Source organism: Acartia tonsa, chromosome 8 (genome assembly GCF_053477335.1).
Source record: "Acartia tonsa isolate MP-2025a chromosome 8, ASM5347733v1, whole genome shotgun sequence".
Classification (NCBI taxonomy): Eukaryota; Metazoa; Arthropoda; class Copepoda; order Calanoida; family Acartiidae; genus Acartia; species Acartia tonsa.
In genome coordinates this window covers 52412811-52426620 of record NC_137267.1, presented here as the reverse complement: position 1 = coordinate 52426620, position 13810 = coordinate 52412811, and the positions used below count along the sequence as shown (strand labels likewise).

General features: G+C 32.1%; 1 protein-coding gene across 1 annotated transcript; it reads left to right on the top strand.

Annotated features, from left to right (window-relative positions):
• The first annotated feature begins 4278 nt into the window (after nt 1-4278).
• LOC145327279 (uncharacterized) lies at nt 4279-13384 on the top strand. Its single transcript, XM_080170880.1, has 10 exons — nt 4279-4761; nt 5470-5556; nt 5908-6009; nt 6697-6754; nt 9412-9523; nt 10271-10365; nt 10843-10934; nt 11236-11342; nt 11924-11954; nt 13172-13384. The coding sequence occupies exons 1-10, from the start codon at nt 4654-4656 to the stop codon at nt 13259-13261; spliced, it is 882 nt and encodes a 293-aa protein (XP_080027006.1). The 5' UTR covers nt 4279-4653; the 3' UTR covers nt 13262-13384.
• Nucleotides 13385-13810: the final 426 nt, after the last annotated feature.

Below are 13810 nucleotides of genomic sequence, written 5' to 3'. Positions count from 1 at the left end.
ATAAAAATATCATACAGGAACCAAGATAATAAGGTAAGAAGACTTGATATAAATGTCGTTTTTGCGTATTTTAAGTAATAAAATACATTTTTATGTGGTCGCAATCTAAAACTCAATATTTTAAAATTCTTTTTCTGTCAGAAATTTTTTTAAAGTACATTTTATCCGTTGCATATCCCCTCTTTGTCTAATTCTGATATGAATCCGCCCTAATGTCCGTAAAAGAATCCTTTAATTCCGTAGGTAATCTTGCAAGTTAATTTTGTCTATACTTTTAAATTAATATTCTACTTATTAAGTTTTAGAATTTATCAATTGTTTTACCGTTTGAAGAGTTTCCCTTTATGGACGTTGTCACTCTTGTTTATGGTGTTATTAATATTTAATATTACTAGTTGCGGACAATTGGATGTGTTAAAGTATCTGGGATCTGAAGGGATAAGTCAATGATGATAATCAGCCAGTCAATATTACCCAATGTTTTAATGACAACGAATGAGAGAATGTTTTTTTTATAAATTCTTTGGATACAAGAATAATTTGTAGTCCAATAATCCCATTCTCTCCTCGGGAAAAAATAGTATTGTTATAAACAGTGTTGCGGAGCCGGGAGCCGCCATATTTTGCTGGAGCCGGAGCCGTAATTTTCGTTAAAAAACGGCTCCGGACTAGATAAATAGAGAGGTTTTTTTTATAAATTATAATTTGGTAACTCTGTTTGTCATGTGCAAATGCCCCTGTTAATTTTTTTAAGTCCATTTTTATCAAAAATTGAACTTTAAAAATAAATATGTCAAGTTTTTTCTTGATTTTAGGTCAGAGCCGCTATCATCATAGACGGCTGGTTATAAATATTTAATATTACTAGTTGCGGATTATTGGATGTGTCAAGATAACAATGCTTATATTTTATTCAGGTTTAATTAATTATTATAATGAGTTGCTTCGTCTAAAACATCTAGGGGATGTCAGTAAAAAGCCTAAATCAATTCTGACAAGCAGTTTCCGAGATATTTAGCTTTAGATGAAAAAAAAACTTGCTACTTTATATTATAGGATGAAACATGGATAATCAGCAATACAGTATAAATAAAATGTATAAGAGAAATTAGTATAAATCAACAATAAATTATGCTGTGCATGAAATAAATATTATCTGTGCATTATGTAAAAAGACAGCAATATAAACAAGGGAGGGATGGGACATTGTTTTGTTTATTACACTACTCCCCAAAGTTTTATGATAACACTTTCTTGTTCGTTAGATTGACAACTTTGCAGACATGAATTTTGTTTGGTTGGTAATTATGTTGAGTATCCAAATATGTTTCAACAGCAGGGGTAATTTTGTGTATCATCATTAGGGATGTACATCAATTTATCGACTAATGTCTTATCCCTTTTAATCCCTGAGAGAATATCTTGTTTGTTAAGAGGTTTAAAAGTACTTGATTATATAATAGAATCTAATGCTAATATTTTTTGTTTGTTTGTAGATTTAAGTTTTTTAACATAATAAAGGGATTAATAAAATAAACGTAAGAGATAAAGTAGAAAATAGAACGATGTCTGTCCATTTGAGGCTTAAGATCCATTGAACTGATTGGACTTTAATCTATAGAGAATCTAGCTACTGGTCCTGTGGTTTTAAGCTATTTTCTTGTTAGTTGGGACACCACCCTCCAATAAAATAACAGGATAGTTGTTTGTGTGTGTGTTTAGCTAAGGGTCTGGCAGACAAAGTAAGTTGTATACTGGATTGACGCTTCGGGTACAAGTCCTCTCCACGTCACCTTTGAACATACTCTGCATTTTAAATTGCAATGTATAACGCGCTCAATCGCCTAGGGTTTCAATACCCATCAGACAACCAACCCTTTGATTGCAACGACATTTGTCCTGAGAAGTCCTAACTGTGCATGGTAAAGAGTTGCGCCTGTTTTGGGCCAAGGCATTCACCCCACAACCTAACTATTTATGTCGTGCATCTGACATAGCAGCAGAAGGAACCATTTTTAACGTCTTTAGTTATGAGACGCGGTGTCGGACCGAGATTCGAACCTATCACCTTCCCAACGATGAGCGGATTCGCTACGTATTAACCAACGGTTTGCAGACGGTCTTTGGAAAATGGAACCTACACAAAAAAATCAGCCATCTATCTTCTATAGCATCACAGAAAATAAAAATTTAAGCTACTTGTCCAATCCATTCAAGAACACAAAAAATCCCTTAGAACGACGGAAAACGACCAAAAAACACTAAAGATTTGTGGAAATCAGTAAAAAAGCACCTATGAATGTTATATACTTAAACTTCGCCCCTAGCCTCTAGGGGCTTTGCTCCATGAGGTAATTTTTATAAAAAAAATTAAGTACCTCTGGTGCTGCAACAACTACATTTAAAATAAACTGCCTAAAAAAATTGAGGGGGATTTTTTTGGGGGGGTGTTGGGGGTGTCCTCTCCCCCAAGAAAATAGCTTAAAGCCACTACAGGACCAGTTAATATATATTCCCTGTAGAGTAGAATCCAATCAGTTCAGTGGTTACCGAGATCTTAAGGGACAGACGGCCAGACATTCTACTTTGTATTATAGATATGCTTAAAATATAATGATTGGAATGTTGACAAAAAATAATCAAAGGTGTATCTGTAACAGCAGCTGAGAAAATCATTTTAGGTTATTTATAGAGTAGCTTCGTTACAAAAATAGGGATGACAACATCCATAAAAGCGAAGCTCTGAAACGGTAGGACAAAAGGGCATAAACACTTGTTTAGTATATTTAGAATATATATATGTATAAGAGTCGAAGTAAAATTGTTAGTAAATTTGTTTAAAAATTGCTTGATGCATGATAATATTTAAGGACAGACTTACATTTTTAGGACTGGATTATAATATTGTACTTTCTTGTTCCAGAAATCAGTATATCAAAAATCAGAAAAGTCGTATGATTAGATCATATAAAAATTCTGGTAACGATTATAGAGTTGCTACGTTTCTAAATTGTACCTAACTACAACATGGATTACCATGCAAAATTTGAAATCGATAGGACAATTTTAACGTGCTTAAATTAATGAAAAAAGCTATCTGTCATGGACGGACAGAACGACCCTCATTATAGAGTAGCTTCGCTACTAAACAAATATAGTTTCTGTATGCTAAATTCGTAAATAAGATTATTGCAAAAAGGGTAAAATATACGTTGGCCTTGTATACGTCAAAACTTCAACTTTAAGATACAAAACTTTTTATCTTATCTTTCTTACTTTAATAGTGAAGCTACTCTATAGTTCACAAATATACATTGTAGAGATGGCAATCCGCCAAATTTTTGGACCGGATTCGGATTCTTACAAGAATCCGTCAAAAAAAATGGCGGATTCCGGATTCTGATTTTTGGCGGATTCCGGATTCTAGCAATATTTTAAAAGGCTTTTTTGAAAAATAAAAAAAATTTAAGTGCTACATATGTCCTAAAAATTAATGTTCTTGATGTTCTCTATAATTCACTTCCGAGAATCGAACCAGATTTTAAAAGATATTTTATATAATGATGATAATCTTTGACTTCAAAAAAGGGGAGTTGAAAGAAAAAACTCAAGACGCTAATATCAGCCTCCCAATTAAGAATCCAAATCCGCTATTAAAAAACTGATTTCGGATTCCAAAATTGGCCAAAAATTGGGCGGATCCCAGATAGGGATTGCCAATGCTAATACATTGTAATGCTTAGGGATGATTCCTCATACTAATTAGCATCTACTTTAAAATTTACTTTGTCCATAAATGTTAATCTCCATTACAAAGAAGAATTGTCGGGTATAGTCCCTTTCGTAACATCGCACCTTATGGGGCGATTCTTCGTAGTTTTCACAGTAGCTTTTCTCCTGTTTCTAGCCCCTGCAGTGGGCTCTAACCCTGCGGGCCCAATTACCAAACCCTGTGGGGCAATCACCTAACCCAATATAACCTAACCTAAAATAACCTATAAAAAGCCATTTTAAAAATACGGGTTCTGTTAATACAATTAGTGGTTGAAACGTGTGGACACTCAACTTAATGAACCATCCAAACAGGGTTCAATAAAAGTCCTCAAACGAACGAATAAGAAAACGTTATAAAATCTTTGGGGACTAGTGTAAACAGCCCAATGACCGCTCTATCCCTATGATTTTATCATCCTTGTTATATTACTTATGTAATACAATTTCTTATCTTTATGATGCAAATTGTATTAACTATAAAAAGAGATATTAAAATTTTTCACTATCATTTATTATAAATTTGTTCAGTTATATCTCTTTGAAATTTTGATTTTTAAAAAGTTCAAAAGGGATATTGGGCTGTTTTCTACACTAGTCCCCAAAGTTTATAAAAACGTTGTCTTATTCGTTGGGGACTTTTATTGCATTTTGATTGGTGGGCCTAGTTGGTTGAGTGTTCAAACGTTTCAACCACTAATTCTATTCTACAGTAAGGGTAATTTTGTTTATTATCATTGGGGATGTACATAAATTTATCTTCCATTGTCTTATCCCTTCAGATCCTGAATTACTAGCATTATATAATTGTTTAATAAAAAAAACATTCAAAATTAGATAATTTTAAAGCTTATCTTTAAAGAAAATTTTAGTTCATAAAAAATGTTTCTGAAAGGAGGAGCCTTTTTTGTTTTTATGCTCTTTGGTTTGACACGGGCCACCCACCCTCAACATTTAAACCAGATCAAGTCACAGCTTAAGACCAATGAGGTAAGTATTCTTCTGTATTTAATACTAGTTGCTACGCCCCTAGAGGCAGGCAGTTGGTCCATTTTTTTTTTTTAGGGTTGTTGTTGTTTAAGGGCAATTTCTCTTGCGAGGGTTAAGATACCCTTACCCAAAATAGACATAAACCTTCCCAGGGCCTATGAGATGCTACATTATAAAGGAGAACCATATCGGTGTAGCGGTTAGCGAGATCCTTCGGTACAAACACACACCCTTAAAAATCGAAATCAGATCAAATCACAGCTTAAAACAAAAGAGGTAATATTTGTTTCCGCGGTTATTAAAGAGAAAAATTATAAGATTTAAACCAGTTTTGTTATCCTCGAGGAGCAGAATTCAACAATCTAATTTTTTGGCAAAGCAAGTTATCTATTTATTTCGGGGGGGGGGAGTATTATAATATACACTTCCCTAAAACCTAAAGATTGTCAAATGCTACTATGAAGTCAAACATCACACAAATATAAAAAAAAACAGATAGAGAGATAGATATCTAGATTCGTAGAAAGATAGCTAGATAGATAGATAAACATATAAGATTGACTGTAGATTTTGTGAAATATATTTAGCAAATAAAAATGTAAAAAATTCGTACAGGCAGGGGAATAGTCAAAGTCCTTAAAAAAAGTTGGTCTATTCGATTTGAGCACTTACTAACAACAAAGTTCTAATGATGAACTATGTATTTAGGGTAGCCCAGAAACCTGCATGACTCTACACTGTGCTTGGCAGATTGGCCAGTGCTTTTTTGATCAAGGATGTTATGATACTATTATGGTAAGTGTTGTACAATTAATATTTTTTTTTAATTTAAGATTTCTTTTTATAGTGCCCAATAAAATACCTAGTCTATAGGGGAGAGTCAACCTTACATTTCAGATTTTAGTTTAGGAGTTAATATATTTAGAAATAAGAGATGATTCTTTTCCATGTGATATATTTATTTGGAAGGTTGAGGTATCCTCCTCTAAAATAGTAATAAAACTTCCCTAGAAAAATGGAAATTTCTAGTTATATCCATGCCTAACCTTGCCCAAATTAAAAAAATGAAAACTAACCCTACACTTCTCCTTCTTAAAAAAAGGGGGAGGATCTTAATTTGACTTTGCCAAACTATTCTATTTTTAGTGTATGCAAGACTGTGAGGGCAAGCCTGATGAATTCCAGTGTCAATTCACTTGTGAGATGTCATTAGGAATGGGAAATGAATTGTTTGCTGCTTTGGTCAATGTAAGTATTGTATATTAGTTTTGCAGCTACTCTATATTTAATGTATGTAAGTTTTTTTTCTGGGAAGGTTGGTTATAACATCCCTCAGAATAGATAAACAATCACTGTTTCAGAGAAGCATGTAATGTCAAGTTAATCATTTTCCCTTTGAGCTTTCAGTAAGTAATTTACTCAGTCTTCCAGTCTACCAATCAAAACCATATCTCTGTTAAATCTTGATTTAATCATATGCTCTTTAAATTTCCATGTCCTTAATACCATCAATGTTTTTTGTGCTTGTTTATAATTTCTTTATATTTTTAAGCAATTCATTAAATAGTAATTTATTAAATATTGAACAAAACAAGTCTTTTAACTACTAATTAATCAACAATTAAATATGATTTAAAGAAGAAAACCACAATTTAATTGATTTTAATAGTAAACCCAAGCCACGAAAAAACAGTGTTAGGTATAGAACAGATTTTCAGTGGTCATAAAAATTAAGTATACCTATAAAAATAGAAAATCACAAAACTTTTATAAATAGATTTGGTAGAATGACTGTAATAGAATGTTGAATACATTACTAGTATGTTGCTGGTTCGAACCCATTCGGGAGGGAGGGATGTTTTGTTGAAAATTGTAAGTTTCTGATTAATAAACGTTGTTGCAAATATAGGTATTATTAATAATATTTTTTTTTAGTGTATGGCGGAGAACGGCTGCTTCCCAGAGGTACCTCCAGATGGTCATTGTCTAGCAGGTTTGTTTTAATCAATTTGGTGATTTCCCTTAAAGTGGCTAGCGAGCAAAGAAATCCCTCACCCACCTTTTTTTAGAATAAATTAAAAATGTAAGGGATTATGGATTATTTTTTCTTTTTAAATTTATTACACAATAAGTTGGGGGGTGGGGTTCTGTGCTCGACTAAGCACTTTGAGAGAACCCTTTTAAACATATTTGTAATACTTGATTTAAAAATGTAAATGATATCAAGGTCTACTCTTGCTATTTCCCCTCAAAAAGGTAATTAATTTCAGGTAGGGAGGGGAAATTGCGCTATTTATTACACTAGTCCCCAACGTTTTATAATTTCGATGGCTCAACAACTTTGGGGACTTATATTGAATTTTATTCCAAAAATAGTTATAAGCTACAAAAGGGGTAATTTTGTGCATCATCAATTGAGGTGTACATTATTTTATCGGCCACTGTCTTATCCCTTTAGATCCATGAATTAATATATTTACTATACTATGCGTATTTGATTAATTATTTTATACTTGAAATACATATAGCATAAAACCAAGAATTAGGGTATTGTGAATTTTGCTTAAAAAATGGATATATTATTACTTGGATGTTGCACCAGATTTTCATGTACTCTAATAAATTGATGCTTGCAGCTGGCTGAAATAACGATACCATCAATATACCCTCCTTACCCCATCCTCCCCTCCAAAATTTATCAACGAACTAACCAATGAATGAGGTCCATGTAAGCAAACAAAATTAACAAGAAATTTTTATTATTTTTAAGAAGTTATTTAAACACTACCAAAATAGTGCTAAAAATTCCCTGGACCCTAAGAAACTTCACTGTAAAGGAAAACCATATAGGTTCAGCGGTTAGCGAATTTCTTTGCTATACATACACACAAACAAAGACATCCTGTCACTTTTACGTAGTTATTTTTTGTCATTTACCCCTGAGAATTCTACTACATATTTTACATACATTAATTACCCAGGGATTCTAAAGGGATAAGTCAATGGCCGATAAATTGATGTACATCCCCAATGATGATACAAAATTACCCCTGTAGATTTCAATTTGTGGTTGAAAGTTTGAACACTCATCTTAATGAACCAACCAATCAAAATTCAATAAAAGTCCCCAAAAGTTGTTCAGCCAACGAATAAGAAAACGTTATCATAAAACTTTGGGGACTACTGTAATAAACAGCCCAATATCCCCTCCCTCCCTGTTAATTAGCATACAAGCAAAGCTTGTCATTATTAATCACATACAAATGCAGGGAAAGCTACATGTTTATCAAAGACATGGTCACCAATCCTTATAATAAAGTAACAGGATGTCTCTTTGTCTGTCTGTGTCTCTATTTTTCTGTAACGAGGGATCTCGCTTACCAATGAACCGATCGGGTTCTTCTTAACAGGGTAGCTTCTCATAGGTCCCGGAAAGGTTTATAACTATTTGGGGTAAGGGTACTTCCACCCTCCCCAGAGAAATCTACAAGGATTAAAAAAATCTGCCCTGCGGACATTTTTGCAATTTGCTAAAAACATAACTAACACCATCTATCGACGAAAAAAATATTTTTGGGAAATAGCTTTTTTTGAAATAGACTGAAAGAAACAATTTTACGTGTCCCTAGAGGCCTCTAGGGGCGTAGCCACTAGTTTTGAATATGAAATTCATATTTCTGATGTAGTCAGGGAAGGTGGGGAGGATACATTGGACTGTAAATTTATTTTAATCCACAGATCATAATTGGAAATCTTTATCGACTTATCGTTCGTTGTCTTATCCCTCAAAGTCCCAGGAATAAACATCTTCTTTTTAGTTAGAAGAAAAGCTCACATTAGAATTGAAATCAGTAATTTTAAAAAGTGTCTCAAAAATCAGCCTTATTGTGACGTCATAAAAATGATGGAGATGAGAGGAGAAGTGGGAAAGAAAACCCCTAAAAAAGAGATTGTTAAAACCTCATTTTTATGACGTCAGATGGCTGATTTTGAGAAACTTTGTAAAGTCACTTGAAATCAGAATTAGCATGTCCCCAATAATAAAAATATCAATAATTGATTAATTTGACCTCACCAAAACATTTATATATTGAATACAAAGAGGGTATAAGAGAAAGGAAAGGGATAAGACAATGGGCGATAAATTGATACACATCTCCAATTATGAGAAATAAAATTAATCCTTCTTTATATTTGAATTATCGGTTGAAAAGTTTGTACACTCTTAGTCTGGAACCAACCAATCATAATTCAACAAAAGTACCTAAAGTTTTTGAGAAAACTATTTAGAAAACTAATTACAAAACTTTGGGTACCAGTGTAATATAGACTCAAATGTTCCCTTCCTTTCTAGGAAAAGTAGAGGAAAACCTTAATTGTATTTCTATACAATAATTAAGATATTTAAACCTCGGAAACCACAATGTTTATATTTGCATAGGGCAGGTTTTAAGCTATTTGTAAAACGGGTAGGCTACCCTCTCAAAGTAATTCGTACCAAGAAAAAAAAACTACTTTCAATTTTTAAAAAATGAAATGAGAGGGGGGATGGGGAACTATAAAAATAGTAGCATACTTGAAAATTGCTAATCATAATTTTTTGCTTGATATTTATAAACAAAACTTATGTTACCGTTGTTCATTTTACAGGACCTGAAGACGCAGTTGCTGGCATCGAGGACTTTGAGACCATCTATGGAGACTGGTGGGTTGTCAAGGGGGTTAACTGTGGCCAGGAGGGATGGCCTGGAGCTTATGATTGGTATGGAGGTAGATAGATAGATTAATAAATATATAGATAGATAGATAGACTGGTGGGTTGTCAAGGGGGTCAACTGTGGTCAGGAGGGATGGCCTGGAGCTTATGATTGGTATGGAGATAGATAAATAGATTAATAAATATATATATAGATAGATTAATATATATATAGATAGATAGATTAATTGGGGACTGGTGGGTTGTCAAGGGGGTCAACTGTGGACAGGAGGGATGGCCTGGAGCTTATGATTGGTATGTAGATAGATTAATAATTACAAAGATAGATTGATTGATAGATTGAGTGATAGATTTAATGATAGATTGATTGATAGTGGGTTGTCATGGGAGTCAACTGTGGCCAGGAGGGATGGCCCGAAGCTTATGATTGGTATGTAGATATGGTAGGTATGAGGAATAAATACATATATTGATTATTAGATAAATAAATTTTAAGAAATAGGTAGACTTATGGAAGGAATAGATAAGATAGTTAGGTACAATGTATGATGGATGGATTGATCAAAAAATGGATATATAGATAGCAAGTATGTGGGATACATATATAGATATGTAGAAAGTTAAATTGATAGATAGATAGAGGTATAGGGATAGATAGGTCAATTAAGATATAAGAAAGATATTAGATAGATAGAAAGTTAGAGAGATAAAGGTAAACTATATATGTAGACGGTTAAATTAAACTAGATATTACAACTTGAAAGCTTTTAACAGAATTATTTAAAAATCTAGGTACCCCTGTCAACATGGAAGGTTTGTCTTGGTTGAAGATGATTGGGTTAACAATACTACATACTGCGGAGGACAAAATTCTGTCTGTGAAACAGGTAAGAAAAAGTCAAATAAACTTGTTTAGTCCAATAAGATTCATTCTAATAGAACAAGTGATGAATTTTTTGTATGATTCAATGTCCCTAATGCAGGCTTACCCTAAGAAATTAAAAAATCCATAGCTGAATAATGAAAAAATAACTACCCCTTAGAATCAAAATGTGTACATGTTCTAACCAATTGCATGACCAGATAGTTCCTCCATTGTATTATTATTGGTCCAATTTTTTAAGAAGACCTTTAGAACTATATTTATTGCTCCATATATATAGTTTATTGGTAATTTTCAGAGGGATTTCTTCTTATGGTTTACTTTAACTCTTCCAAGGATTTAAAGGAATATTTTCCTGTAAAGAAGAGCTAAAAGAGTCTAGATATTAGCATGATCTTTTGGTAGAAATGTACAGTTAAATATCTTTATAAAAGGATAAAATGCACATTTATATACTAATACATTGTTCTTTTATTTATAGATATTATTGTAACCATACCAATTGCTACCCTGCCCTCTTCTGGATACATCAGGCTGGACTATGGACCTGCTGACGCACCTTTATTGCCCCAGGTATAGAATAAAATTTTGGTGATGTCCTGTAGTCAATACAAAGATTATCATAAAGGTAGATAGATAAAATAATTTAATAAGAAAATAGTTTGAATGTGAGCCAGAGAAAACAAAATAGTTTCAGATGTATGGATATAGCTCATTATTATGGTAACTGTGTCAATAAAATGAATTAATCAGGTAGAGAAAGGGTATGTAACTCTGCTAGCTTTATTGTATTTAATGTATTAGATTGACAGACAGACCAATATATGCTTATCAATATTAGCTTTGCTGCTATATGTTACAAAATATAATTCAGGTTGAGAAATGGTATGTGGTTTCCTGGCCCGAGCCTGATTACATGTTTGTGTTCTGGTGCGGTGAGAATCCAGCTCTTACCTACAATGGAGGCTATGTTTTGTCCAGGTAAGGTTTATATGGACAAGGTTTCCCTTTAAAATCCCCAATAACCTTTCTTTGAAAGAATTTTAAAAGTTATTTTTTTTAGTATTGCTTTGAAACCAATTAATATTTGCTTGATTAGAACCGGTTGATATTGTATTATATCCACGTTTCTACAAATATTTTCAGCATCTCAATGCTGATAAAAATAGTTTTAATCTTATAATTGTGCATCTTTATATCTCCAGAAAGCTGTATAAATATGATGCAATCAATTACTTTTTTTTCTAATCTAATATTTGACTTTAATCTAAAAAAAATCAAATAAAGGAGTTTAAAATTGTACTATTATATAAAAGATTATTTTATTTGTTAGAATATTAAATCAAGTTTATTAAGTTTTCTTAAAATTTTAAATGATTTATGATAGTATAATTGCTTCTCTATAATTAGGATAGACTTACATTTTTTATATCCATAAGAACATTACCTTACAAAGGATAATTCTTTTATTGTTATTTGTAATTTATATTTCAAGAAGCTTTCCTACTATTGATTGTAATCTATCTTGTTATTTCTTAATAATTGAATCTTTATGCTTTTAGGAATAGAAACATTGATGCTATGCTTCCTGAGGTAAACTATTTTTGATAAATTACAAAAAGCAAAACTTTTCTACATTTATGGTGTTTCTTTTTGTTAGTAAACTTTAACAGATAGCTTTAAGGTAGAATCATTCTATTGTTTAAAACTTTAAAACCATAGTAAGTGTAAATATTTTTTAAAAATTAACCAGCAAATTTCCATTGTAAACTTTAAAATACTTTTAAATATCAAAGATAATATTAATTGTCTTTAATTACGAATGCTCCCTTTCTCCATTTAATTTGTTAATTAAGCATTGGAATTTTTGTGTGTTGCCATCCTTGTAATATTGAATGTAATTTTCTAAATTAAACTCTTAAAAATTTACTTACAAGTGTTATTAGAAAATATAAGTATATCTAAATTCTTAGAATAAAATATCATAATTTGTTATTAAACTTGTTAATAAAATATTGTATTTTATACTTGGAAAATCAAATAATCATCATTTTTGTTAGGGGTTGCATATAACCCCCCATAATTATTTTAATATGGGGAGGGCGGGGGTGAAAATATTTCCATTATTTTTTTTGAGACAGCATAAAGTGGCACCAAAAAAATGACGTCATACAATAAAGTTGACCAATGAGAGGCTGATATACACTGGTATTGACCAATGGTAAAATTTATACTGGCCTCTCATTGGTTATTTTATCATATATTGTCATTTTTTTGGTGCCAATTTTCAAAAAGCTTATCAATGTTGTCATCATTGATTATAATTTTTATATTTTTCTCAGGGAGGTAGGGGACATTGGGCTTTTTAGTCCACAAAGTTTTATAATGTTTTCTTTTTTGTTAACTTAACAACTTTCTGAACTTTTATTAAAATTAGATTGATTAGTTGAGTGTCTAAACGTTTCATCCACTAAAAATAAACTACAGAAGGGGTAATTTTGTGTATCATCAGTTTATCGGCCATTGTCTGATCCCTTTAGATCCCTGGCTTTTCTACCATTATAAAGATTGTCATCCTTCTTTAATTTCAACTGATACATTATTACTTGGTTGTTGCGCAAGATTTTATGCACTCTAATAAAGTACTTTTCACAACTGGCTAAAATAATAATACCCCCCATACTTCTCTTTTACCCCATCCCATTACTTCATAAACTGACCAATAAATGAGATACAAATTATAAACCTAAATTGATGACAAATTTTTCCCTGTCAATATATCCACGTATTTATATCCATTTTAATTTCAGACTGAGCTGATATTCCGCCAGCTGTTGGCTGATAAGGGACTAAACTTTGATAACATGTGTCTTTCTGATAACACCCATTGCCCAGAGTAGAGCAATATGGCGCGCATTTTCTAGTGGTCGCATTATTTGAGATTGCGAATTTTTTCGTTCGCCACTTGTAATGTCAATATTTGATATATTTTTCAAATTTGTTAAATAAAATTGATAATTAAATTTTGTTGTTTTCATGGTAAAGCTACTCTAAAAGGAACGGTGTTTCTCTGTCTGTAAGTCTAAATGAAATTTTAAAAATATTTACTCTTTTTATATTTATTAACAAATGACTAAACCCATAGCCTTAGCTGGTGGCTGACAAGGGATTAAACTTTGATTAACATCAAAGACGTCCAAGGGGGGGGGGGGGTAATGGGGTGATTACCCCCCCATTTAAAATTTACCCCTTCATTTTTTTTTTTGGGGGGGGGGGTAAAAAAAATTTGCGGCGCGCCATTTTACCCTTAAAAAACAAATTGATTAACATGTGTCTTTCTGATAACACTCACTGTCCTGAGTGGTAAAATGTCACACGCCTTTTTTAGTTGTGTGATTGCGCATTATTTTCGTATTTGTTGAATAAGTTTGATAATTAAATATTTTTGT